At 41.5% G+C, this 25,491-nt stretch overlaps 1 protein-coding gene across 1 annotated transcript in view; it reads left to right on the top strand.

The window, feature by feature from the left end:
* DNAI4 (dynein axonemal intermediate chain 4) overlaps positions 1 to 25,491 on the top strand; it is a 1,182,639-nt gene that overhangs the window by 128,408 nt on the left and 1,028,740 nt on the right. The window contains exon 3 of the mRNA XM_044085587.1: positions 3,486 to 3,676. Within this exon, the coding sequence (XP_043941522.1) occupies positions 3,486 to 3,676 (191 nt within the window). The remainder of the gene's footprint in view (positions 1 to 3,485; positions 3,677 to 25,491) is intronic.

The following is a 25,491-nucleotide window of genomic DNA, read 5'->3' as shown; positions in this document are numbered from 1 at the left end:
AGCTCAATAGATCCATCCTGATGCCTCATGAGTGGTCTCTCAATCTTGTAGTGACAGAAATGTTTTTTGTTGCTGGGGTCAACCTTTCTGTGACTTCTTTGCCTCTCCCCTCAACAACAAATGCAGCAGGTTCTTTGCCCTAATTCCCTCTCAGGGGGAGTCCCTGAGAGATACTCTAGTACATGTTTGAACCCTCTGGTCTTCAGTATGCTTATCTTCCCCTTCCCTTAATACCTAAATTTCTTCAGAAAGCACAATGGTCGAAGAGCAAGCTAATCCTCATTTCTCCTTTCTGGCCTCAGCAGGTGTGGTTCCCATTCCTATGGTCTCATCTTCTGTGTCTACCTTGGACAGTCCAGATCACCTGTCACACCCATTAGGAAGGATTCATCTGGACATTGAAGGCCTCAAGTTAACTGCATGGTTTCTCTGATTCCAGTGATGGCTGGACAGTCCAGGCTTTTCTCTCAGGTTTGTCGGATTTATCCTCATCTCAAAAACCTTCTACCAGGAAGATTTACAAGAGTAAATGGAAGAGATTTTCATTTTAGGCAGAACAAAGAAAACTGGATCCCTTCACAGCACCAATTCTTGCTATATTTTATTTTCTGGCTTAAATTTTTCAGGATGATGCAAGTTTCTCCATTGTTAAACTCAGCTTGCAGCCATCTCTAATTATTACATAGGACATAATGCCTTTCCCATTTTCATCTAAACTTTGTAATGCTTTTCTAAAGGGTGCTCTTTTGCTTCAACATCCAATAAGGCACTCTGTTCCACCCTGGGATCTTATTGTTTTGGTACAAACTTTAACTCAATCCTCCTTTGAACCTTGGGCTAAGTCAAACCTGAAATTTCTGTCTTGTAAAACAGTATTTCTTGTCGCAATTATGTCAGCAAGGCGAGTTTCTGAATTCCAAGCACTCTCTTCAAAATGGCCTTATGTGTTTTTTCACAAAACAGTGATATTACATGCAAACCCTTCCTTTTTGCTAAAAGTTGTTTCTAAGTCAAACATGAATCAAGTAATAAGTTTACCCGTCTTCTTTCCAAACTTTAACAGTAAGGGAGAATACATGCTACATCTTTTAGATGTAAATAGACAACTTCATTTTTACCTCCATAAAACTAAAGGATTTTGAAAAACTGATAAACTGTTTGTTTCCTTTGATAAAAAGAAATTGGGAAAACCAGTATCTAAAGTTACCTTAGTTAAATGGATAACAGATTGCATTTCCTTTGCATATTCTCTAAGAGGTTTGTCATTATCTAAATCTCCAAAGGCTCATTCAACTAGATCCATGGCTACATTGTCTGCTTTTTGGACCAGAACATCATTTGATATTTGTGCTGTGGCTACTTAGTCCAATTCCCATACTTTTATTGCTCATTACAAGTTGGTGATATCTAGAAATAGGGCTAATTTAGGCTCCGTGGTTCTCCGAAATATCCTTCCATGAGGACCACTGAAGATTATCGTAGCTGCGGACTCTGTCCCATATGTTAAGGAATGAATGAAAATGACAGCATCAGATATTTAAGTTATATACTCGCCATAACTATGCGTCTGTGTTATCCATTTTCATTCTTCCTCAACTCCCCACCCTCCTTCCCCCTATCCTTTGGGAGTGACCTAGTAAAGTATATGGGAACCATTTTTCCTAGTTTGAGCCCCTACTTTGTCTCTATCCTGTTTGTTGCTATATTTATGATTATTATTATAAGTATTTATGCCCCCTGGCATATTTAGCAACAGCAAACTCAATCTGAGGTAATCTGGTAAGTAAGGGGCATTATGGATAAAGGGAGGAACATGAGAGTTGGATCCAAGAATCTATAGAAATTGGCCGAGTTGGATTCAAGATGTTGAGGAAGAATTAAAACAGACAACACAGGTGAATAGTTATGGTGACTACATAACTTAACTTTTTATTTTATCAGGCTTTGGATTAAGTTTCAACATGACAAAACATTAAAATATATTGTTTGTATACCTGCTTTGTATAGGATATCTCTATAAATATATTTAATCTATATCTATATCTATCTGTCGGTAGATAGATATAGGTTCATAGGTCTGTACTAGGCAATTAGTGTGCAGACCATTGCAAGCCTAGCCAAAGCACACTCAAAAGTTCTCAAGGAGGGCATGACAAGCTAGGCCAGGGAGAATTTCAGGCTGCTCATCCAATTATCTAGGCTTTTCTTGAAGGTGGCAAGGGTGCTACTCTGGAATGTATGGAAAGTTTGTTCCAGAGGAGGAGGGATACACTGGGATATACATCTATCATACAGATATGTCTCATTTATCCCTTGATGAAGATTTAGTTCCCCTAACTGGGTATTTGATGTGCCTTTTGCACTGTGAATAAATAGGAAGTCACTGAGGTTTGGATTTTTTATGGCTAGAAAAAAACAATTTACAGATCTCCATGGAAAGAGACTGAGTAAAGAGAGAAGGCTCCAAGTCTGTTATGAAAACTAAGATTTTTGAAACCACTGATTTTTTTAGTTATGAATTTCTGAGGTCTCTAAAGTTGAGTGATTTAGACAAATACATGTCAAAAGTTTGCATTATATTCAATAATGGATCTTATTGAGTATAGGGGAATTAAGACTTCTTTGGATCTAGGGAAGATGCCTTCGGAAATTAGATGAGCGAGGTAGAAGGCTTTCTGAATTACTGCAAAAATATGATTGTCAGGTGATATCAACAGTAATGCCTAGACCTCTTACAACAGTGTCTAATTGGAGGGATCTATCACAAAGTTTGTTTATCAAAATTACCTATGCTGCATTTTTTCGCATTTGAACTCATTGTCATTGGACCAGTTTGTTAGCATTGATCTAACCCATGTTGGAACAATTGTGAGTCAGCAGAAGATCGCATAACAACACCTGGTTTACAGTCATCTGCAAACTTAGATAACTGCAGGCCTGCCAAATACGAGCAGGCCCCAACGTATGTAAATGGGTTCACTTCAGTTAGTTCATCAAGAAAGTGAAGTGCTTGAGAAATTCATCGAAAGTACTCTTTCTCAACTGCTGGAGATGTGGAAAGGAGGAACACTGAATATGTGTGTGAGTAACGTAAGTGAGCATTTGTGATTTTAATGCTTAAACTTTTCACTATACTAAAAGTTTTGGAATTAAGGGTGGGAATGTTTGCACAACTGTTTGCAGGGCAGGGTTAGAGTAAAGGCTAAGTAAGGGAACATATTTAGTCTTGTGCATGTGTGCTGCTGTATGTGATGTGTGTCTGGGTGTCTTGTGTAGTGAAAGTGTTTTTGCTGAACTAAGGAATAGGGTTGGGGTTAGGGGCAGGATTAGAGTTAGCCCACATTAGTAAGGTGGTTGCAGGGGGGAAAAAGTAGTCTTATTATGCCTGCTACATTTTATATACTACTCATTCATTGGAAACTGCATTGTAGTAAACTGAAGAATGTGTCTGCCTTACTGACAACATACTACTTTCTATTTTAAAGGTGTATGATGATCAGGGAAGAGATGTGACACCTCGGCCTCTTTTTCAACCAGATACAAGTGCCATTCAACAGAAACAAAGCAAAATGTTCAATACATTGGATACATCAGTTGTTGGATCTTCTGATTTTCCTTCTTCATTGTCCCTGTATCAGACTAGTGCCAATGCTAGTTTTGCAGGACCTTTTACAAGGTATGCTTACTAGTGTTACATATGTTGCTGTCAATACAGTCTGCAAATTTCTTCATTATGTTTATATTATTGGAGGATATTGCATGCTATTGTGTATGTGACTGCATAAAATGATGAAACAAACTCTGTAAATCAAAAGCAACAGCATGATTTCTGTGAAACTACTGCACCAGTACACACATTTGTATGTAAGCATATAAAACTATTTGAATATTTTGACAGGAGTGGACATGTGATCTTTCAAGTTCATTCAAGTATTGCTGTTAGCTTCACATAGTTGTCACTCTCTCTTATCCCATTCTTTGATTGTTGTTCTCTAAAGTACTAATTCTGATGGCTTGCATTTTGCATTAGAGAGTTGTAGCTTTCTGTCTTTGAAGTATTATCATCTCAAGTTTAATTTGAACTATCTGTTTTGAGCTACCAGACATGCTCAGTTCTCCCCTTAGCCTTTCTCTTCAACTGTACCCCTCACATGTGCCACAGACAGTATGCTGTATCCACATCACAATGAATTTCATCTGCTTTATTCTGATGAATATATACCCAACTGTTTAAGTATTTCTTAATACTTTGATGTCTCCATTGCTTTCACTATTTGGGTAAACCATAGGTTATGCACTTCGTATTCATCAAATTTTATTTTCTTTATATAGCCCCCCCAAACTGAACTCATTACATCAGATATAGCCTTACCTGTGGTCTACACACTTAAAGGATGACCTCATCTACTTTGAGATTTACTGTCTTGCTCCGTCTTCACCTTGTCAGCACCGTCCTTTTACATTTTACAGTATGGTACAGCTTACAGGCAATTTTTCCCTTACCAGCCTGAAAACCCAGCACCCCCATCCTATGAATCATTTGTTTCTCCTTTCTACCCACTGCAGCATCCAACACTACCCTCCTCGATGTTCTTCCTTCCAGGAATTTTTTTTAAAAGACACTACTGCTGGAGTAGTGTGAGGCAAGGGTTGAACACATGGTAGCTATCATCTGGAGCGGGCAAAGATTTTTCTTGTACACTCCTGCTGTCTAGGTTATTTCTCTTCCTACAAAGCATTTGATGCATGCAGAAACATTCTTACTGCATCACTTCACTCTCAATGCCTTAGAACTTTATTCAGATTTAGCCAAAAGCTGTACAGTAAAAGCAACATTTAGGATTTAACCAGTGAACGCTCCTATGGTAAACATTCCCTTAGCTTCCCATGAGATAGGAAAACTAGTCATCATTTGCTCAATACTACCTTGTCTAGCTAGCTCATAAAGCACCAGGCCTCCAAGATTCAGGAAACTGTTAACTATGTTATTAAAACTTGTGTAAATAAGAAGACAAACTTGCCAGGACAAGCTATGCTGCAAGAAAAATGGTGGTACAAAAAATAACTAGCAAAACAAATGAAAAATTAAGTAAATAAATAAAAGGAGCAGATAATATTTATGCAAGCTGGGTGCCCTGTGTTGAATAAGGCCTGTGTACATAGATTTGTTTACTACATTTATAGGTTCATAGGTTCATACTAGGCTATCTGCCCTAGGGCATTTATAAGCCTAGCCAGAATGTGTTTGGCCTTCGCGACTGTAAAATAAATTGTTAAAATCAGACTGTAAAAATCATTAGGCTTTTCAAAATGACAGTCAATAACACAGGATGCTCAGGTTCAAATAACGTTTCTTTACTAATGTACATTAGGAGGCAAAAAACTATACAAAACAAGTATAGAGTTTTGACTGGCATGATACAGGAAGTAAACTTCTTTAAATACACTATACATTCAAGCTGTGCCCACCTTACTGACGTGGTCAGTCACAGGGCACCTACATCATAACAGTCTACAATATTCTATTCATGAAAAGTGCTGAGGTTATACTTTTTAAAAACTTTCCCATGAGAATAACACAGCCTTGCAAGGCACCTGGTCAATTACAATGTCTTCCTGTAAATGTTGCTTCTTTCAAGGTTTCAGGCCAGTTCGAATACAATAGTCAGTTCATCTCTTAATACGTTCCTTTGTCTCTCTGGTAAGCAGCTGCACTCTATCTTCGATCGTGTTCACAAGGCCATCCTTCTCGGTGGAAGGAAGAAAGATATACATGCATACATATTTATTTCTCTCTAACCCAGCAGATAATAATTGCTGAAAGACATAAGCCTGCTGAGCTGGCTACTGCCAGGGTCAGAGGTTAACCACACTGCAGCTAAGTTTCAAGCAATTATATGCAAGATCATTTCTACTGCCATATTGTTAAATAGAATCAAATGCATTACATATTATACTGTTTCTAAACTTTGCACTACATATATGTTTAAGTACATATTTTTCTAACATTCTCCCTCCTTTTAATGCTTTTTATTCTATTCAGAAACATAAACAACATTATTTCATTCCCTAGTCTCTTCCTCTCTGGAACTTTCAACTAGGCAAGTCATTTGTTTTATATTTCAGAAAGAATTTCATTTGGTATCAACATATTCAACTCCAGGTCTTGATACATAGTCTCGGTTACAGATACATCAACGAAGTCCCTAACTAATCTTTTCACACAAGGTATCCCGCAACAGACACATGCTCCCAATATGAGCAAGACTACACAAATGGCTATCAAAATATTCATTAGGATTGAACCCCACCCCCCAAATAGATTCTGGAAAAAGTTTGTCAGTGGGTTTGGGCCTGGTTCCGCCATTGCTGATACTTGCTGAATTACCTCTAGGTGGTCATTGATTTCATGCTCATTATCTGGGATATACGCACAGCATTCTTCTTTGATAAGCGCGCACGTACCACCTCTCGCCGCTAGGGTGAAGTCAAGAGCCATTCGGTTTTGTAGTACAACAGTTCTCATTGCATTCAGTTCATCAGTCACAAGTTCAAGAGCAGAAAAAGTCGCATTGCTCATTACTTCGAGAAGTTTCGACAATTTCCTCAGTTCCCAGATCGATTTGACTGCTCCATAGGCTGGGATTATTCCAGCCCAGGATATAACACTGTCACTCAAGTCCATATGAGTCAATTTTTCTTTATCTTTTACGGACGAATGATCTTTCCAACCAGCTTCGATTTTACCCACTGGATTAGCAGGTTTCTTGACTGAGTTCCCAGTTCTCTGAGCTATATCTCTTACATTCCGTATCTTACCCAGAGGCAATTCTGCAGTATGTCTTATTGCTGGAACCAGATAACCCAAAAAACAACTGCCGGACCAATTCTCAGGTAACCATTTATATGCTTTTTTCCCACAAACAAAATAACAATTTTCTACTTTAGTACTGATGCGGGTTAACTCTGAATGAAACATTTTCCTGTCTATAACAGACAACTGTTTATACAATTCAGGATTTTTCTGTACATCTTTCAATGTTGTTTTCATTAAGCTTAAATACGAATCATAATTCGTGCTACAACTAATACTCTGATCTTTTGCTTTTATATAGCACTTATAAGACACAGTTATATTACAGTTACTCCAACCAACTTGGAGCGTATCATTTTTGTAAAAACAAACAATTCCCTTTTGTGTAACAGGTAAATACAGTGCCACTTTGTCCTGTGATCTCACAGAACCTGTATCAAAAAGTAGATTCTCCCAAGTCTCATTTATCCCCAAGGGGACAGCAGACATCAAAAGTCCTCCATATGCTGTAGGTATGGCTGTACAAACCCAACAATTTGAAATGTTCATAGTCTCTACATACACACATTTCATGGCTAGGTACGTGTTAAAGTTTGGATGCCAATCTGTGGCCAGTCCATCACATTTTGTTATTTTTATCTGTGTAGTTATTTGCAGGAAAACCCCCAACAAAAGAAAAGTCACCACCAACATAGTTAATAAGTGTATGATCAATAGGACAGTAAACCAATGTCTTTGGGGTTGCTTTGTACTTTTATACACTCTGCCCCTGGTCATTCTGTCTCTGTGGTATATCAGCTATAAAATGTTTGTCTAACTGGAAATTCTTTACCGGCTTGCAGTGGGTCAGGTGAACCCAGGACGACCTCTCCGCAACCTTTACTGCAGTAGGCGTTGCCAACAGTACCTGGTACGGACCTTCCCACTTAGGACTTGTCCAGTTTTTCTGCTTGATGACTTTTAACCACACCCAGGATCCTGGGGCTAGCACTGCGTGCGGCTTCGTCTGTTCTTTATCTGAAAAAGAGTTTAACTGCAAAACAGTCTTATTGGTTAACAATCTTTTCATATAACTAGCTAATGAGCCATCGACCTCCAGCTCTGCAGGCATAAGAGCTTTCCACTGTGGCACATAATATGCCCTTCCAAATACTACTTCAAAGGGGGTCAAACCCTTTACATTTGGAACTGTTCTCATGCTCAGCAATGCTAGAGGTAAACAGCAAATCCAATTCTTCTGAGTTTCACTCATCAACTTCCTTAACTTGTTTTTCAAAATCCCATTGTACCTCTCCACCAGTCCTGCTGACTGTGGGTGGTAAGCACAGTGATTCCTCAAGGAAATCCCAAAAAATCTCCCAAGTTGCTGAATTGTCTGATTGACAAAATGTGTCCCATTGTCACTATAGATTCTTTCCGGTATGCCAAATCTAGGAATTATTTCCTTTACTAGGGCCTTTGCCACTGTTGCTGCATCCAGATTCCTGGTTGGAAAAGCTTCTACCCATTTTGAAAACATATCTATGATCACTAAACAGTATTTCTTTCCTTCACATTTATTCAGCTCTATGAAGTCCATACAAATAGTATGGAACGGATATGGTGGTGTAGGGAAACTCCCTTGCTTCGGTTTGAATGCTCCCTGTGCATGATGTTTACTGCAAATATGACATGCTGCACAAAATTTTTGTGTGTAGTTCGTAAATCCGTATGTCTGGAATATTCTGTTAACTAACTGTACCATCCCCCCTGTTGAGACATGGCTCTGCCCATGGCTCAACAAAGCCGCATATCTAAATAAATTAGACGGTAATATTGGCTTTCTCTCTTTAGAGATGTGCAATCCGTCTTCAAGGATTGCTCCTCGTCTTACCCACTTCTGTTTTTCTGCTTTTGTAGTTAATGTTTGCATTGTTTTTAACATTTCTAAATCTAAAATCTCAGAGGGTTGTAATTCCTCATTCAAAAGTAAAGTTTCTGAGTCTGAGGCTGCTTGCTTTGCAGCTGCATCAGTTCGTGCATTACCTTTTGAAATCTTATCCTGTTGCTTTGTATGAGCTGCACATTTACAAATAGCTACTTTAGTAGGTAACTGAATGGAATCTAATAAATTCAAGATTAGTTGCGCATGATTAATCGGTTTACCAGTGGATGTTATCATTCCCCTATTTTTCCACTGCTGCGCAAAAACATGCACTGTAGAGAAGGCATACTGACTATCAGTATATATGTTCACACATCTGTCTTTTGCTAAAGTGCAAGCTCGTGTCAAAGCTATCAACTCTGCTGCTTGAGCAGATAAGTTAGGCTGCAGAGGTCGGGCTTCTACAATCCCGACATCAGTAACTACTGCATAGCCTACTAGATTCTTTCCCGTAGGACCCTTCCTACATGATCCGTCCACATAAAATGTCACCTCTGCATCAGTAAGGGGTATATCAGTAAGATCCTGTCTGGGTAAAGTTATTTGCTCCATTTCCTGTAGGCAACTATGTGGTGTGCCATCCACAGGAGTCGGAAGTAACGTTGATGGATTTAATGTCGTACAACGTTCAATCACCATGTGAGGTTGACTCAGCAGTATGGTCATACAAGAAAGATGTCTAGCAGGAGACAAAAATGCAATTTTCTCTTGCAGCAAAATTATCGCAACTGCATGAGGCACCCTCAAGGTGAGAGGGTGAAATAATACCATTGAGGCCGAAGCCTGTACTGCCATGGCAGCTGCAACAACTGCCTGTACACAATGTGGCAACGATCGTGCCACTGGGTCCAACTGTGATGAATAGTAAGCTATGGGGCGTTGCTTACTTCTGTGCTGTTGCGTCAAGACTGATGTCATATATCCCCGCTTACAATCTACAGTCTGAAAAAATCTCTTATGGTAATTCGGGAGCCCCAAAACCGATGATGAAGCTATCAATTGTTTTAGCCTGCAGAAGGCTGCTTCTACCACTGGAGTCCAATGTAATATATCTTGTGCTGCCATAGGTGTTTTAAATATTAAATCAGCCAATGGAGTCGACTCCAAAGCATAGTTTGGTATCCAACTTCGACAAAAATTAGCTGTTCCCAGGAAGGACATCATTTCCTTCTTGGTAGTTGGCTTGGGTGCTTGTAAAATTGCTGCCTTTCTATCTTCATCTAATGTTCTACCCCCCCCCCCCTTGGATATCACATATCCCCGGTACTTGACCTGTGTTTTCCAAAGTTGCAATTTATGCTTGTTTACTTTATGTCCCTGTTCTGCTAAAAATCTCAATAATGCTATCGTATCTTCCCTACATTGCTGCTGGGTAGGGGCCGCAAGCAGGATGTCATCCACATAAAGTAGAACTTAACTGCCCCCTGGTGGAGTAAATCCCGCCAGGTTGCTAGCCATCTCCTGTGCGAATATTGTTGGACTTTCACAGTATCCCTGTGGTAGTCGAGTATAGGTGTATCTGTTACCCTGAAATGTAAAAGCAAACCAATACTGACTATCTGGATGTATAGGTATTGAAAAGAAAGCATTGCTTATATCTACCATGGTAAAATACTTCTGTTGTGGCTTTAAATCATTCAATAAAGTGTGCGGGTGTGCCCTAGGTATTATTGCATCATTTACAGCTTGTAAATCCTGTACCATCCGCCATTCCCCATTTGCTTTCCTAACAGGAAATAGAGGGGTATTACATGGTGAATCCAAAGATTCTACCAGTACTCCTTTCTTTAGTAATGCTGCTATTATAGGCTTAATTCCCTGCTCTGCATCTTTTCTCAAAGGGTATTGTTTCTTTTGTGGTCTAAATGCTGACTTCGGTGTGATAGTCACTGGACCTGCTGTCCGAATAAGCCCTACATCTGATTTCCCTGTTGACCAAAGAGTGCTTGGTATATCACACAAGGCTTTTTCTTCTTCTTCTAGTAAGAACATCAATCAGCTGTCCTCACTTTGCTGTAAGTGTACAGCTGGACGTGCTTGCGTTAACCAATTCAGTTTTTGCTTTTGTATTCCTTGTTCTGACAACTCTAAGTCGGTTTGTCTTTCCCATCTTGTCACTTTTTCACCTAGGTCTACCCATCTGACATTTGTATGTTTGGTTAAACTGACATGCGGTAGCCAGTTGGACTTATATAGTCCCGTGAATTCCTGAGGTAATGAACAACTTACCACACTATTACCCTCAGTATCCCAGTACAAAGTTCGCAATACTAGCCTATTTGCAGGATTTCTGAACAATTTTTCCTCATATTCCTTATCAGGTCCTGGTGTACTACAATAGTACAATGTAACAAATGCTGTTGATCAATGTGAAGGGAGGGTACCTTACTGATGGCTACGTTCATCAGTTCTTCGGTCACTGCCCCTGGACCAGTCGTAACTAGGTCCTGGCTGTACCAATAATAGGCTTCACCCTCCGATCGCACCACAAAAGTGTCCATTTGTCTTTGTGCCTCCATACCCTTCATGGTAGGAACTACTGCTATGCCAAAAAGCTGCATAAGGTCTCTTCCCAGTAAATTCACTGGACATTTTGCAGAAAGTACTATCTTACTTCTCTGGGTCATACCTGAAACAGGGTCAGTTATTGCTATATCATGGGAAAGTGGTTCCCTGTATAGCTGTCCGTTTGTTGCTTTCACTAATATGTAATCAGGTGATTCAGAGTGTTCCGGTAACTTTGAAGGATGTATCAAAGTCCGCGATGCTCCTGAATCACACAAAAATCTCACTTCCCTCCCTTCCACCAGAAGTGTAACTTCCGGTTTTGTGTCCGCCAAATAGAGCTCCAAGCTCAATAAGGCTAAATCTAAAACTTCACTTTCCTCATTATCTACTTGCACTTCCTCTATTCCTACTACTGTGTTTACATTTTCTCCCTGCCCATTACTCTCTCCTGATGACTGTTGAACGTTATGACTATCATATAGTCAATCCTCATTACTCCTATCCTTCCCTTCTGTAGATGTTTTTTTATTCGATCTGCAATCCCTTGCTAAATGTCCCTTCTTCCCGCACTTGAAGCACTCACCTTTTCTCTTTCTTTCCTCAAAAACCTCTGAGTCTCTGTCAGAGAATTTATTGCTCTGAGCGTTTCTCCTACCCTTTTTACCTGACTGCACTACAAAGACTTCTGCTCCATCTTCAGCTGTGAAGACCTGCGTCTTCTTTTTCTTCTTATTGTTAAAGTGTCTCTCAGCATGCCTAGCATACTCCAGTAAGGCTTGTAGCCTACTCGTTCGATGATCTATCATATGCTTTGTAATAAAGCTACTGATAGGGGCAATGCAACCTTTCAAAAATGCATTTTTCAATTGTTGTTCATATGAGCTATCATTTTTCTGACTTTCGGGAATAGGCATACCACTATGGTTATTAAAACATTCTAATAATCTACCATAGTACCCATCCACAGTTTCATTATCTTGTTGTATGCACTGATTAATACAGGTCCAATCTGCTCTGGGTTTCCATTTTTCAGTAATTCGGTCCGTAAGACCCTTCAACCTAGTGTCTAATTCTGCGTCACTATGTAGGAGGGGTTTAAGTTGCGCGTCACGCGCACTCCAGGTGCCACAAACCATGTGCCAGTCTGGGCCTATAATTTGTCTAATAACTTTCTCTACTTCTTCCCCATTTAAGTGGTAACTCAATCGCATACCTTGTAAATCTTGTATAAATTTTTCATGATTAATTTTTGGATGGGGAATTCCCTCTGTAGCCTTCCGGATATCTTCCGGTGTCCATGGTCTATACACTAAGAGGGTTGGGTCCTGGCCTTCCTGTCCTGCCTGAGGGTTCGGTACTTCAATTAATGGACAGATTTCCTCACTCTCTTCTAGTGAATCCCTCAATTGAGTGTCCCTAAGTGTTTTACGTGTTCGGGATCTAGTCTCAATAGGTTCTCTTACAAATGGTTGTTTTAATGCCCCTGTTGCCTCAGGATAACGTGGGGGGGGACCGGCCTGTCCTCCCGCTTCATATCCTGGGTAAAGTATCGGAGGGGGCGGAGGGGGAGGGGCCGTTGCTACTACTGTATTATTATCTTCTTTATCTAAGAATAATGCTTTCGCATTTTTAACCTTTTGTTCCCTTCGGTTTACTTCCTCAATCCACCTGTGTGCTTGAGGAATACCCAACTGTCGCTGTTTTTTCGCCTGACCTTCTGTGTCAGATTTTAACTGTTTCAAAAGTTCCACCAACGAAACTTTGTCTAATTTACCATCGAATTCATATTTATTAACCCATTTTGCAAAATATCTCACATTATCTAGTCTCTGCAATTGCATATATTTCGCATCATCCATCAAAGGCGGATCTCGCGATCTTTTAGTGCACTGATTTCCCATGTCTTAAAAAGACTGTTACGTAACCCTTCTCTTGTACCACGTGGTATCTTCTTCCCTGTATCCACAGTAGTGTCTAGAATGACTGTTTACTTTGCTTTGTTTTTTCCCCTGATCTATGACCAAATATACAGTACTTCAATACGTTCCCGACCTGCTATCACAAATCTCAACAACAGTACAGTGTAACCTGGTCCCTGATCTAAAACAAAGACAAAGAGGGAAACTCTCCTTACCTGAGCCACCCATTTATGACTGCACGTTTTCTTCTTGGGATCCAGTTTTCCGCTTTTCAGCCACAGATCAGAAAGTGGACAGCCTCTTTACACACAACAATTCAGTCGGAGGTCTTTTCACTCAAGTAGAACCATTTATTTTGGCAGCTTCCCCTGCGCAGATTTATTACCACCCATGCACTCTGACCTGCAGCTTACCAAGGGAATTCAGGTCCGAAGGACCAAAATGTCAAATAAATTGTTAAAATCAGACTGTAAAAATCATTAGGCTTTTCAAAATGACAGTCAATAACACAGGATGCTCAGGTTCAAATAACGTTTCTTTACTAATGTACATTAGGAGGCAAAAAACTATACAAAACAAGTATAGAGTTTTGACTGGCATGATACAGGAAGTAAACTTCTTTAAATACACTATACATTCAAGCTGTGCCCACCTTACTGACGTGGTCAGTCACAGGGCACCTACATCATAACAGTCTACAATATTCTATTCATAAAAGTGCTGAGGTTATACTTTTTAAAAACTTTCCCATGAGAATAACACAGCCTTGCAAGGCACCTGGTCAATTACAATGTCTTCCTGTAAATGTTGCTTCTTTCAAGGTTTCAGGCCAGTTCGAATACAATAGTCAGTTCATCTCTTAATACGTTCCTTTGTCTCTCTGGTAAGCAGCTGCACTCTATCTTCGATAGTGTTCACAAGGCCATCCTTCTCGGTAGAAGGAAGAAAGATATACATGCATACATATTTATTTCTCTCTAACCCAGCAGATAATAATTGCTGAAAGACATAAGCCTGCTGAGCTGGCTACTGCCAGGGTCAGAGGTTAACCACACTGCAGCTAAGTTTCAAGCAATTACATGCAAGATCATTTCTACTGCCATATTGTTAAATAGAATCAAATGCATTACATATTATACTGTTTCTAAACTTTGCACTACATATATGTTTAAGTACATATTTTTCTAACAGCCACCCATTTTAAATTTATTTTGCTATGCCCTTTTTCGAGGTTAGTATACTGTGCCTCTGTCTAACAGTGACACAGAAGTGATACCCGGGGTAAACCTACGATCTCCCATCCACTCATCAAGATTCCTCTTGAAGAGAGTCAATGAGGGACTCTGCCTAACCTGGACTGGGATTTTATTCCAGAGTGAAGGGAGCCTCTGGGTTATGAATCTGTCCCTCCAGCATGTCCTATTTATTTCAGTGCTGAGGTTCAAGTCTCTCGAGCGTAGCTCAATGGGATTTGGATTTTCTGAGGTGCAGCATGTCCATTAATTCGGGTTGGACATGGCTTTATACGTCAGGCACAGATCGCCTCTGAACAGGCGGTATGCCACTGAGTAGAGCTGGAGTTTCTTTAACCGGGCAGCATATGGCATCTGTTTGAGCCCTTTGATCCTCTTGGTGAGGTACTTTTGGGGTCTTTCCAGTTGTTGCAGGTGTCTGGTAAGGTACATCCCAAAAGGGGCATTGTACTCAATTATGGGCCTGATGAGGGATGAGTAAAGAGGCACGATGACCTCCCTGATCTAGATGTGAATCCCTTCATGATTAGGTGGGCTATATAAAATGTTTTTCTAACCACTTTGGCCATGTGGTTGTCAAATGAGAGATTGCTATCAACTTGGGTCCCCAGGTCCCTAATTACTTCTTCTGTACTTAATGGATTACCACCTATGTGGTAATTTGTGGGCACTTTGTTTTTGCCAAAGGGATGACTATACACTTTTGGCATTTAGCTTGAGGCCATGGCTCTGGCACCAGTTGTCTGTTTCTATGAGGCCCTTTTGGAGGATGCTTGTGTCGGCTGGAGAGTCGATTATGGCGCCCAGTTTGCAGTCATCTAAGAACTTGGTCAGCCACAGTCCTTCCGTGTTGGCCTGTACCTCCGAGAAATATATACCGAACAAGAGAGGTCCCAGGACTGAGCCTTGTGGGACACCACTTGTAACTGCTTTGGAGTCTGACATGGCTGCAGCAATTCTAACCATGTGGGTTCTGTCCTTGAGCCAGTTTGCAATCCATCTAGTGACATAGGGGTTTATATTTAAGCTGGTGAGCTTATCTATAATGCCCGAGTGGGGTATTGTATCGAAGGCTTTTGCAAGGTCCAGGTAGGCTGTGTGGACCACCTTCCCCTCGTCGATGGCCTTGGTGACTGTTTCAAAGAAATCAACCAGGTTTAAGAGGCAGGATCTGCCCTTAACAAAGCTGAACTGGGTAGGATCCAGTGTTTGTAGGTCCCCAATATCTTTATTTATGAGGTCCATGATGATCCTTTCCATAGCTTTGCAGACCAAGCTAGTCAGGCTTATGGGGCGATAGTTTCCAGGATCCGTTGAGGCACCACCTTTATGGAGAGGGACCACTGTTGCCCTACGCCACTCTTTGGGCACATATCCTGTAGTAAGGCTGAGATTGAACAGTAGTTTTATGTTTGGGTTTAGCTCTTCTTGGAGTTCATGTAGGACGCAGCCCGGGACACCATCTGGTCCCATTGATGCTGTGTTTTTTGCTTTGGAGAGGGCGGCTCTTACCTGAGCATCTGAGATGTCAGGGGCACCACTCTGCTGGGATAGCTATTTGCCCTTTGGTGGGAGGGAGAAGTTTGCGCTGAACCTGTCAGCTAGGATGTTGGCAATGTCTGTGGGTTCGGTGTATTTTTTGTCATTTTGGACTAATTCTGAGCATATCTGGGAATTACCACCCAGGCTCCTAACATAACTAAAGAAAGCCTTGTGATTATCCTTAGTGTCCTGTGCAATTTTTCTCTCGAAGCTGGCCTTAGACAATTTTATGTGTGCCCGTAGTTTTTTGCTAATACTGATCAGTGATGTTTTCCCTTTTTGGGATTTTGCTCTATCACTTAGTAGCTTCCTCCTTCTATTGTATAGTTTGTTTATGGCTGGGGTCCACCAGACAGGACGTCTGCCTTTGGAGGATTGGGTCTTGGTTTTATTTGGGATCGCATGATCCATGCATTCCTGAAGGTGTTCATAGAATGTGTTTATAAAGGATTCTGCAGTCTGGGCCGTATTTTCCAGAGGCCCGGGGGCTTTGAAGGATTCCACCTCAGTTTTGAGGAGTGTGAAATTTGCTTTAGAGAAGTTTTTCACTGTGGTTTTCTGGGCAGGGGGTGGGGTCGGGATGTGAATATCCAGTGAGATTAGTTTATGGTCTGATCTTACCAGTGAGGGATACACTTCTGGTCTGGAGCATAGAGTCCCCATGTTGGTGATGATCAGGTCCAGTATGTTTTCCCCTCTTGTGGGAGTGGTAACAAGTTGTTCCATAGCATTTGAGTTTATAAATTCTAGGAACCTTTGGGCTAGGGTGTTGGAGCTAGAGTAATGCTCCCAGTCTATGTTTGGGTAGTTGAAGTCGCCCAATATAATGGTGTTTGGAGAGACCTTCATATTTTCCAGTGTTCTCAGGAAGGCCGAGTGGGGTTCCTGGGTTTGGGAGGGTGGTCTGTAGCATGCTATAAACTGGAAGGCAGTTTTACCCACTGTTAGTTGCACATGGATAGTCTCTGATGCTTCGTGCTTTGCCACCAACCTGGAGGTGTGGGTATCTTTGATGAATATTGATACTCCCCTCCTTTTGTGGTTTGGTCCAAGTTTTGGGGCCGAAAAGCATGGTATGAGGTATAACCTGGTAGTGCTGGGGTGCTCTCAGGAGCCCTGAACCAGGTTTCTGTTACTGCACAGATATCGATGTTCTCCATGCTAAGGAGAGTTTCGAAAAGTGCATCTTGAGGTTTAGACTTCTGGCGTTGAGTAGCATTACTTTTAGTTTCTTATCCCTTGTGATACCTATGGAGGTGGGTTTGTCTTTTGAGCCTTGCCTAAAAAGGCACTATGGGGTAGCAAGAGCCTTTGCCAATATCCAAAGCCCAGGGTGACAGGTACAAGCCGTCCCTAACGAAGCATCGTGGCTTGTCGAGCATATCATCCCAAGCTGACAGGCATTGGATCCCCTTTGAATGACACCAGTACTTAAGCCAATTGTTGAAATTGATCATCTTGTCTTCATATTGTGGCATCATTCTTGGTGAGGGTAAGATCCTACTCAAGGTCAGGGTCATACTGGCCTGGGCTACATGCTCAGAGAGCTCCTTTATGTCTCTTTTCATGTAGTCCAGGGAGGTATGTCTCAGGTCATTCACACCAGCATGGACAATAACTGAGTCATATTTGTACTTGCCTTGAAGTGACCTGAGTGCTTGTGTTATGTGGTGGATCCTAGCGCCCGACAGGCTACTCACCGTGACCCTCTCCTTGTTCAGCCTGGTGAGCGGGACGTCAGTGTGCCTGACGATAGAGTCACCTATTACAAGTGTATCAGGTGTGTTGTTTAGTCTTAAGGGCTGTGACTGTTTGGCACACTGGCTTTGTGAGATATGTGTTGCACATGTTTTGTTTTGGGGTAGCGGCTGCTTGGGTGTCTGCTTTGGAGGTCTCTGCTGCTTCGGCAGATCTTTATTTAGAGCCTCCGAGTATGTTTTTATGTGATTATGAGTTTGGTTTGCTGTCGTGGAAGGTCTATGTGAGACTGGAATTGTAGTGAGTGTGGTTTCCTTCTCCTCCTGACTGGTTATGCCAGTACTGAGTTGAGAGAGCTTAGCCTCCAGTCTGGCTATATGGTTGCATCTCTCATATGTGTTGGAATTTGTTGGGAGGAGGAGAGGGTTGTCTGTGTACATGAGGCAGTTGTAACATTGCCTCAAGATTCCCAGATTCACCAGCTGGACCGGAGAGGAGATTGACAACTGACCTTTGGACATGCTAGAATAATATTGGGAATTCCTTAATAATTGAAAACCAGGGCCAGTGGGGAGTGAGGGTGTAGTGCTTTTAATTTTTAGTGCTGACTTATATAATTGCTTTAGTGAGCAAGTGCCAGGTAACTTAAGTGCAATGTGTTACAGGTAACTTAAATGCAAAAATGACAAACAGTAACTTTCTTTCAAGTGAAACAAGGAAATAAGTACAGTAAGCAATGCAGATATCACTAGTGATCCACAGAAGCGCTGAGAAGCCACGTATTAGGTGGAATTAGCGTTCCAGGGAAATAACAAGCAAACAAACAACAAGCATATAAACAAAGCTAGATTCAGCAGGCCTGGATCTAGTCTATAGGTTCATAGGTTCATAGGTTCATACTAGGCTATCTGCCCTAGGGTATTTATAAGCCTAGCCAGAGTGTGTGTGGCTTTCACCACCCCTTAGGATGAGAATACTATACCCATTAGTTTGCTGTGCCTCTGTCCAGCAGTGATACAGAGATGATTCCCAGGGTAAACCTACGATCTCCCATCCACTCGTCAAGATTTCTCTTGAACAGAGTCAGTGAGGGGCTCTGCCTCACATGGACTGGGATTCTGTTCCATAGTGTAGGGAGTCTGTGGGTGATGAATCTGTCCCTCCAGCACGTCCTATTTATATCTGTGTTGAGGTTTAAGTCTCTTGCTCTTGTGGCTCTGGTGGATTTGGATTTTTTGAGGTGGAGCATGTCCATTAATTTCGGGTTGGACATGGCCTTGTATGTCAGGCACAGATCACCTATGAGCAGATGGTATGCGACTGAATAGAGCTGGAGTTTCTTCAATCGGGCATCGTATGACATATGTTTGAGCCCCTTTATCCTTTTGGTGAGGAACTTTTGGGGTCTTTCCAACTGCTGCAGGTGTCGGGTAAGGTACATTCCGAATGGGGTGTTGTACTCAATCATTGGTCTGATAAGTGAAGAGTACAGGGGTACAATGACCTCTCCTGATCTGGATGTGAATCCCTTCATGATCAGGTGGGCAATGTAGAAGGTCTTCCTAACCACTTTGGCAATGTGAGTGTCAAAGAGAGGTTACTGTCAACTTGGGTCCCCAGGTCCCTGATAACTTCTTCCTTGTTTAATGGATTACCACCTATGTGGTAATTAGTTACCTTGTTTTTCCCAAAGGGTATGACTATACATTTTTGGCATTTAGCTTAAGGCCATGGCTCTGGCACCAGTTATCCATTTCTATGAGACCTTTCTGGAGGATGTCTGTGTCTGATGGAGTGTCAATTATGGTGCCCAGTTTGCAGTCATCTGCAAATTTTGTCAGCCACAATCCCCTATGTTTGCCTGCACTTCAGAAAAATAAATGCCGAACAAGAGGGGGCCCAGGACTGAGCCCTGTGGGACACCGCTCGTGACCGGCTTAGAGTCTGACATGGCACCAGCAACTCTAACCCTGTGTGTTCTGTCCTTGAGCCAGTTTGCAACCCATCTTGTGACATATGGGTTTACATCTAAGCTGGTGAGCTTTTCTATGATGCCCGAGTGGGGTATTGTGTCGAATGCTTTTGCTAGGTCAAGGTAGGCTGTGTGAACTGCCTTACCCTCATCAATGGCCTTAGTGACTGTTTCGAAAAAGTCGACCAAGTTCAAGAACCAGGATCTGCCCTTGACAAAGCCAAATTGGGTAGGATCCAGTGTCTGTAGGTCCCCAATGTCTTTATTTATGAGTTCCATTATGATCCTCTCCATAGCTTTGCAGACAAGGCTCGTCAAGCTTATGGGGCGGTAATTTCCAGGGTCCGTAGAAGCACCGCCTTTGTGGAGTGGGACCACAGTTGCCGTACGCCATTCTTTGGGTACATATCCTGTAGTAAGGCTAAGATTAAACAGCAGCCTTATGTGTGGGTTTAGTTCCTCATTGAGTTCGTGTAGCACACAACTGGGGACACCGTCCGGTCCCATTGATGCTGTGTTTTTGCTTTAGAGAGAGCAGCTCTCACCTGGGCATCTGAGATGTTTGGGAGGCTAGACTCTGGTGGGATAGATATTTCTCCTTTTTGGGGAGGGAGGGAAGAAATTTGCACTGAACCTGTCTGCCAGTATGTTGGCAATGTCTGTGGGTTCAGTGATTTTTTTATCATTTTGGACTAATTCTGAGCATATCTGGGAGTTTCCACCCAGGTTTCTAACATAGCTAAAGAAGGCTTTATGATTGTCTTTTGTGTCATTAGCGATTTTTCTCTCAAAGTTGGCCTTGGATGATTTTATGAGTGATCGTAGTTTTTGCTAGTATTGATCAGAGATGCCTTCCCATTTAGGGATTTTGCTCTGTTATGTAGTAGCTTTCTCCTCTTGTTGTAGAGTTTGTTTATGGCTGGAGTCCACCAGACCGGGCGCCTGCCTTTGGTGGAAAAGGTCTTGATTTTATTAGGGATTGCTTGATCCATACATTCCTGGAGGTGCTCGTAGAAGGCATTTGTAAGGGTTTCAGCAGCGTGGGTTGTGGTTTCCACTGGTTCGGGGGCCTTGAAGGATACCACTCCAGTCTTAAGAAGTGTGAAGTTTGCTTTTGAGAAGTTCTTCACTGTGGTCTTTTTGCTGGGGTGGGGTGGGATGTGGATCTCCAGTGAGATTAATTTATGGTCTGATCTCACCAATGAGGGATATACTTCGATTGTGGAGCATTTTGTCCCCATGTTTGTGATGATCAGGTCTAGTATATTTTCTCCTCTTGTGGGAATGGTGACTAGTTGTTCCATAGCATTTGAGTTTATGAACTCAAGGAACCTTTGGGCTAGGGTGTTGGGGCTTGAGTAATGTTCCCAGTCTATGTTTGGGTAGTTGAAGTCACCCAATATGATGGTGTTTGGAGAGACATTTATACTCTCCAGTGTCTTCAGGAAGGCTGTGTGGGTTTCCTGAGTTTGAGAAGGTGGTCTGTAGCATGTTACAAACTGTAGGGCAGTTTTACCTATGGTTAATTGCACCTGGATGGTCTCTGATGCTTCGTTGCCACTAACCTGGAGGTGTGGGTATCCTTTATGAATATGGATACTCCCCTCCTTTTGTAGTTCGTCCGGATTTTGGGGCGACGCATGATATGAGGTATAACCTGATAGTGCTGGGGTGCTCTCAGGAGCCTTGAACCAGGTTTCAGTCACAGCACAGACATCTATGTTCTCCATACTGAGGAGGTCTTCGAGGGCATGCATCTTGATGTTTAGAACTCTGGCATTGAGCAGTATTACACTTAGTTTTTTTCCATTTTTGTTTTCTATGGCGGTCGGTTTATCATTTGAGCCTTGTCTAAAAAGGCACTATGGGGGTGGCAAGAGCCTTTGCCAATATCCGGAAGCCCAGGGTGACAGGTGCAAGCCGTCCCTTGCGAAGCAGCGTGGCTTGTCAAGCATGTCATCCCAGGCAGACAGACATTGGATCCCCTTAGAATGACACCAGTAATTAAGCCAATTATTAAAGCTGATCATTTTGTCTCTGTATTGTGGCATCATTCTTGGTGAGGGTAGGATACTGCTCAGGGTCAGGGTCATACCGCCTGGGCTACATAATCTGAGAGCTCCTCTATGTCTCTTTTCATGTAGTCCAGGGAGGTACGCCTCAGGTCGCTCACACCGGCATGGACAATGACTGAGTCATACTTGTACTTGCTGTGGAGTGACCTGAGTGCTTGTGTTATGTGGCGGATTCTAGCACCTGACAGGCAGCTAACTGTGATCTTTTCCTTGTTCAGTCTGGTGAGTGGGACGTCAGTGTGTCTGACTATGGAGTCACCTATAACAAGTGTGTCTGGCATTGTGTTTGGCCTTAAGGGCTGTGACTGTTTAGCACACTGACTTTGAGAACTATGTGTTGCATGTCTTATGTCTTGAGGTGGCAGTTGCTTGGGTGTCTGCTTTGGAGGCCTCTGTAGTTTTGGTAGATTTTGATCAGTGCCTCCGAGTATGTCTTTGTGTGTTTATGTGTTTGTTTTGCAGTTGTGATAGTTCTATGTGAAACTGGGTTTGTGGTGTGCGTGGTTTCCTTCTCCTCCTGTCTGGTCTTGCCAGTCCTGAGTTGAGAGAGCTCAGCCTCCAGTTTGGCTATATAGTTGCATCTCTCACATGTATTTGTGTTTTGTGGGAGAAGGAGTGGGTTGTCTGTGTACATGAGGCAGTTGTAACATTGCCTCAAGATGCCCAGATTCACCAGCTGAACAGGAGAGGACGCTAGCAACTGACCCTTCGACATGCTAGAAAAAGTGAAAAAGTTTGCTGTGTAACTGAGTCAGAAGGGACCTACAGGGAAATGGGTACTCAAGGGGATTCTAGGCTAATGTCTATGCTACAGCAAACAAGGTGTACCAATTTCAGTAAGATACAGTTCAAATATTCAGGCACTATAAACCTTTAACCAGAAATTCCCAGCTCAGAAGGGCAGAGTCCAGCCTCTTCTCCCACAAGAGTGCAGACCACAAACCTTCTTAATGTAAAATAACTGGCCTGAAGCCCAAGTGCTTAAACCAGAACTAATACACTTTAAGAATAACAGACGCTGGGCTCTCAATCAGCAGTTCCCAACTTAGAAGGATGAAAGCTACCTGTCCTGCCACCACAGTGCATGCCACAAACCTTCCTAATGTAAAACAATTGGTCTGAAGCCCAAGTGCTTAATCCAAAAGACTTAGAATGATAGCTACACTTTAATCAAGTTACTACCAAGCAGTAATAAATACAATTGAATACTTTAGAGAATGCCTGGATTAGTGCTCAAGTTACACAAACAAAGCAAGATCCAGCAGGCCCGAATCCAGTCTATGCCACAGCAAACAAGGCGCACCAACTTCAGTAAGAAGCAGTTCAGATATGCATGCACTATAAGCCTTCAACCAGAAATTCCCAGCTCAGAAGGGCAGAGTCCAGCCTCTCCTCCCACAAGAGTGCAGACCACGAACCCTCTTAATGTAAAATAACTGGCCTGAAAGCCCAAGTGCTTAAACCAGAATTAATACACTTTTAGAATAACAGACACTGAGCCCTCAATCAGCAGTTCCCAACCTAGAAGGATGTAAGCTACCTGTTCTGCCACTACAGTGCAGACCACAAACCCTCTCAGTGCAAAACAACTGGTCCGAAGCCCAAGTGTTTAAACCAAAAGGCTTAGAATGAGTTACACCAAGCAGTAATAAATACAATTGAGTACTTTTAAGATGATGCAAAAGTAAAAAAGTAGGTAGAAACACAAGTACAGTAAAAGCAGATGAAATTTTTTTTTTTTTCTGAACAAGTGCTGAGATCAAAAAACAGATTTGAGTGCTGAAACTAGAAAACTGGCTAGTTATAAGAAAAAAAAACTAAGCTAGAAGGCTTCCCTCCAACACAGAAGGGCTTGGGGCTCAGAAGCCTACAAATAGTCTATACCACTTAACAGGAAAGGCAGGAAACAAGCTTAATTTTTTTTTTTTCGGTTTCCCAGATGCTCTCTTTGTACACAGTAGGAGTGCCTGAAATCAGAATATGATCTCACTGCACTCAGTTGAGTGAGCAAATGAGATGGGCCCAGAAGGAGTATCCAAACACAAATTTACAAGAGGGGCGGGCAGTTGCAAGGCCACTAAGATTAACACCAAAACAAAAACAGGGAGGGTGGGTGGGACTAACTGAAGAGCAGAGTGAAAACTTCCAGTTCAGTTAATATTCCTTCCACACGGTTAAAATCAATTTAAATACTGTATTTTTTGAAAAAAAAAGAGCAGATAAAGGTACTTAAATTCTCTTATACGTCCAGTTGAATATAGCAAGTTCTTAGCCGGCCAAAGCTGAAGTTTTTAAGCAGAAAATATTTCACACTGTACCATGTAAATAGGCAAGGACAGGAAATCAAAGAATGTGACTACCCCCACACCTCTAATTACTAGCAAATAACAAAATTCAGCAAACACTGACTAACTTCCAGTTCAGCTAATATTCCTTCCACACAGTTAAAATCAATTTAAATACTGTATTTTTTGAAAAAAAAGAGCAGATAAAGGTACTTAAATTCTCTTTTACGTCCAGTTGAATATAGCAAGTTCTTAGCCGGCCAAAGCTGAGGTTTTTAAGCAGAAAATATTTCACACTGTACCATTTAAATAGGCAAGGACAGGAAATCAAAGAATGTGACTACCCCACACCTGTAATTACTAGCAAATAACAAAATTCAGCAAACACTGACTAACTTCCAGTTCAGCTAATATTCCTTCCACACAGTTAAAATCAATTTAAATACTGTATTTTTTTGAAAAAAAGAGCAGATAAAGGTACTTAAATTCTCTTATACGTCCAGTTGAATATAGCAAGTTCTTAGCGGGCCAAAGCTGAGGTTTTAAGCAGAAAATATTTCACACTGTACCACTTAAATAGGCAAGGACAGGAAATCAAAGAATGTGACTACCCCCACACCTGTAATTACTAGCAAATAAAATTCAGCAAACACTGACTAACTTCCAGTTCAGCTAATATTCCTTCCACACAGTTAAAATCAATTTAAATACTGTATTTTTTTGAAAAAAAAGAGCAGATAAAGGTACTTAAATTCTCTTTTACGTCCAGTTGAATATAGCAAGTTCTTAGCCGGCCAAAGCTGAGGTTTTTAAGCAGAAAATATTTCACACTGTACCACTTAAATAGGAAAAGACAGGAAATCAAAGAATGTGACTACCCCCACACCTGTAATTACTAGCAAATAACAAAATTCAGCAAACGCTGACTAACTTCCAGTTCAGCTAATATTCCTTCCACACAGTTAAAACCAATTTAAATACTGTTTTTTTTTAAAAAAGAGCAGATAAAGGTACTTAAATTCTCTAATACGTCCAGTTGAATATAGCAAGTTCTTAGCCTGCCAAAGCTGAGGTTTTTAAGCAGAAAATATTTCACACTGTACCACTTAAATTGGCAAGGACAGGAAATCAAAGAATGTGACTACACCCACACCTGTAATTACTAGCAAATAACAAAATTCAGCAAACACTGACTAACTTCCAGTTCAGCTAATATTCCTTCCACACAGTTAAAATCAATTTAAATACTGTATTTCTTTGAAAAAAAAGAGCAGATAAAAGTACTTAAATTCTCTTATACGTCCAGTTGAATATAGCAAGTTCTTAGCTGGCCAAAGCTGAGGTGTTTAAGCAGAAAATATTTCACACTGTACCACTTAAATAGGCAAGGACAGGAAATCAAAGAATGTGACTACCCCCACACCTGTAATTACCAGCAAATAACAAAATTCAGCAAACACTGAAAACCAAACCCTTCCCCCAAAAAAATTTTTTTCAAAAA

This window comes from Protopterus annectens, chromosome 10.part0, assembly GCF_019279795.1.
Source record: "Protopterus annectens isolate FY-2018-M chromosome 10.part0, PAN1.0, whole genome shotgun sequence".
Classification (NCBI taxonomy): domain Eukaryota; kingdom Metazoa; phylum Chordata; order Ceratodontiformes; family Protopteridae; genus Protopterus; species Protopterus annectens.
The sequence above is the reverse complement of the archived record's forward strand: the minus strand, read 5'-3'. Positions and strand labels throughout refer to the sequence as shown.